Below are 1,987 nucleotides of genomic sequence, written 5' to 3' on the forward strand. Positions count from 1 at the left end.
TTTTTTGAGACTGAGTCTCACTGTTGCCTGGGCTAGAGTGCAATGGCGCCATCTCAGCTCACTGCAACATCTGCTTCCCGGGTTCACACGATTCTCCTGCCTCAGCCTCCTGAGTAGCTGGGATTATAGGAATGCACCACCACACCCGGCTAATTTTTTCTATTTTTAGTAGAGACAGGGTTTCACTGCATTAGACAGGCTGGTCTCAAACTCCTGACCTCGTGATCCACCTGCCTTGACCTCCCAAAGTGCTGGCATTTACAGGCGTGAGCCACCACGCCCAGCCAAATATTTCTTATACTGGATTAACCTTGGTTATCCTCAAATGAGCAAGAGTTAGTTTTGAACTACCCCAAAGGAATATAGTGAGGGGATGAAGGTCCTCCTGAACCACTCTGACCACCAGGACAAAAACAGCCTTACCTTTGCATCTGGCACCTGGGCACCAAGGCTGCTGAGTCCCACGATGGAGTAGAAGGCAGATTCCAAATTTGTGAAAGGGCGATCCAGCGAGGCTTTCAGTCTCTCCACGTCATGCTTGGTGAGGTAGTGAGTGGGCGTCAGAGCCCAGGTGCTGGCTATGATTGTCAGGGCCAACAGGAAGACAGTGCTTGAACCTTGGGGGGAAACAACTATTCAGTACACTCCACACTCTTCCAAGGTGTTATACACAGTCCCAGTGATGATGTGCACCAAGATCTGAGAACCAAATCACATGGGGAAGGGTGAGGGAACCCAGGGGTTTAACCTGAGGAGAAGCCTTGGGGAGGCAGGGAGCCTGCTCTTCAACTGGTGGAAGGACAGTCCTGCCAGCAGCCTCCAGGCATCTCAAGCACAGTCCTTATCCTACTATTCCCATCTGAAAGATGTTCGTAAGTCCTTTGCCTCTAAGGACAAACCCAATCCTGAATCCTCACACTTTGCCAGCCTCTCAACCAGCTCTCCTCCCTCGTGCTTCCCACCATCTGTTGCTCTCTGGCTTCTTCTCTGTCCTCTAAAAAGACAGGTTCGTTCCTGCCCAGCATTTTTACATGCTTTCCCCTACCTCAACTTTGCTTAATTTTTACTTTCAGAATTCAGCTCAAGCACCTCTTCCTTAAGAAGCTCTCCCTAGGATTAGGTCCCCAGTACAATAAAGTAAGGAAGAACCCAGGCTCTGGGGCCAGGCTTAAATCACAGCTCTGTCATTTATTAGCAATATGCCCTTGGCGGTTATTCAACCAGCTGGTGCCTCAGTTTCCTCAAGTGTAAAGTGGGATAATAATAGTATCTAGCTCAGAAATGATTACACGAGCTAATATAGAAAGATCTGGCCAGGCCAGCACTTTGGGAGGCCAAGGCAGGTGGATCACCTGAGGTCAGGAATTTGAGGCCAGCCTGGCCAACATGGTGAAACCCCATCTCTACTAAAAATACAAAAAAATTAGCCGGGCGTGGTGGCAGGTGCCTGTAATCCCAGCACTTTGGGAGGCCCAGGAGGGCAGATCACTTGAGGTCAGGAGTTCAAGACCAGCCTAGCCAACATGATGAAACCCCAACTCTACCAAAAAATACAAAAAATTAGCCAGGTGTGGTAGTGCACACTTGTAGTCCCAGCTACCAGGGAAGCTGAGGTGGCTGGCTTGAGCCCAAGAGACAGAGGTTGCAGTAAGTCATGACCATGCCACTGCACTCCAGCCTAGCTGAGCCACACTCTGTCTCAAAAAAAAAAAAAAACTGTTCTGAATCCAGGAAGGGTTATAATCATGATGCATTTTCCTCACCAGAAGTCCAAAAACATGTATTAAAATTGCCTGATGTAGTGACTACCATTATTTAATACATGTGAGTGCCTTCTACCTTGAATTCCCTTATTATTAGTCACACACATATGGGGGCACTTAGTAAGTACACATGGTATTGAACAGTCTCACTCCCAGAGCTGAAGTAAAAGTTTCTAGATGATCTATGACTTGCTCTTCTTGACATCTCACTAAAAATAACTGAT

At 47.8% G+C, this 1,987-nt stretch overlaps 1 protein-coding gene across 3 annotated transcripts in view; it reads right to left on the minus strand.

Annotated features, from left to right (window-relative positions):
* The window catches only part of RPN2 (ribophorin II), a 62,085-nt gene that overhangs the window by 52,753 nt on the left and 7,345 nt on the right, over positions 1-1,987 (minus strand). For all 3 annotated transcript variants that reach the window (XM_011929089.1, XM_011929088.1, XM_011929087.1), the window contains exon 2: positions 424-617. In XM_011929089.1, coding sequence (XP_011784479.1) covers positions 424-617 — 194 coding nt within the window. The remainder of the gene's footprint in view (positions 1-423; positions 618-1,987) is intronic.

Source organism: Colobus angolensis, unplaced genomic scaffold, assembly GCF_000951035.1.
Source record: "Colobus angolensis palliatus isolate OR3802 unplaced genomic scaffold, Cang.pa_1.0 Scaffold8, whole genome shotgun sequence".
Taxonomy (NCBI): domain Eukaryota; kingdom Metazoa; phylum Chordata; class Mammalia; order Primates; family Cercopithecidae; genus Colobus; species Colobus angolensis.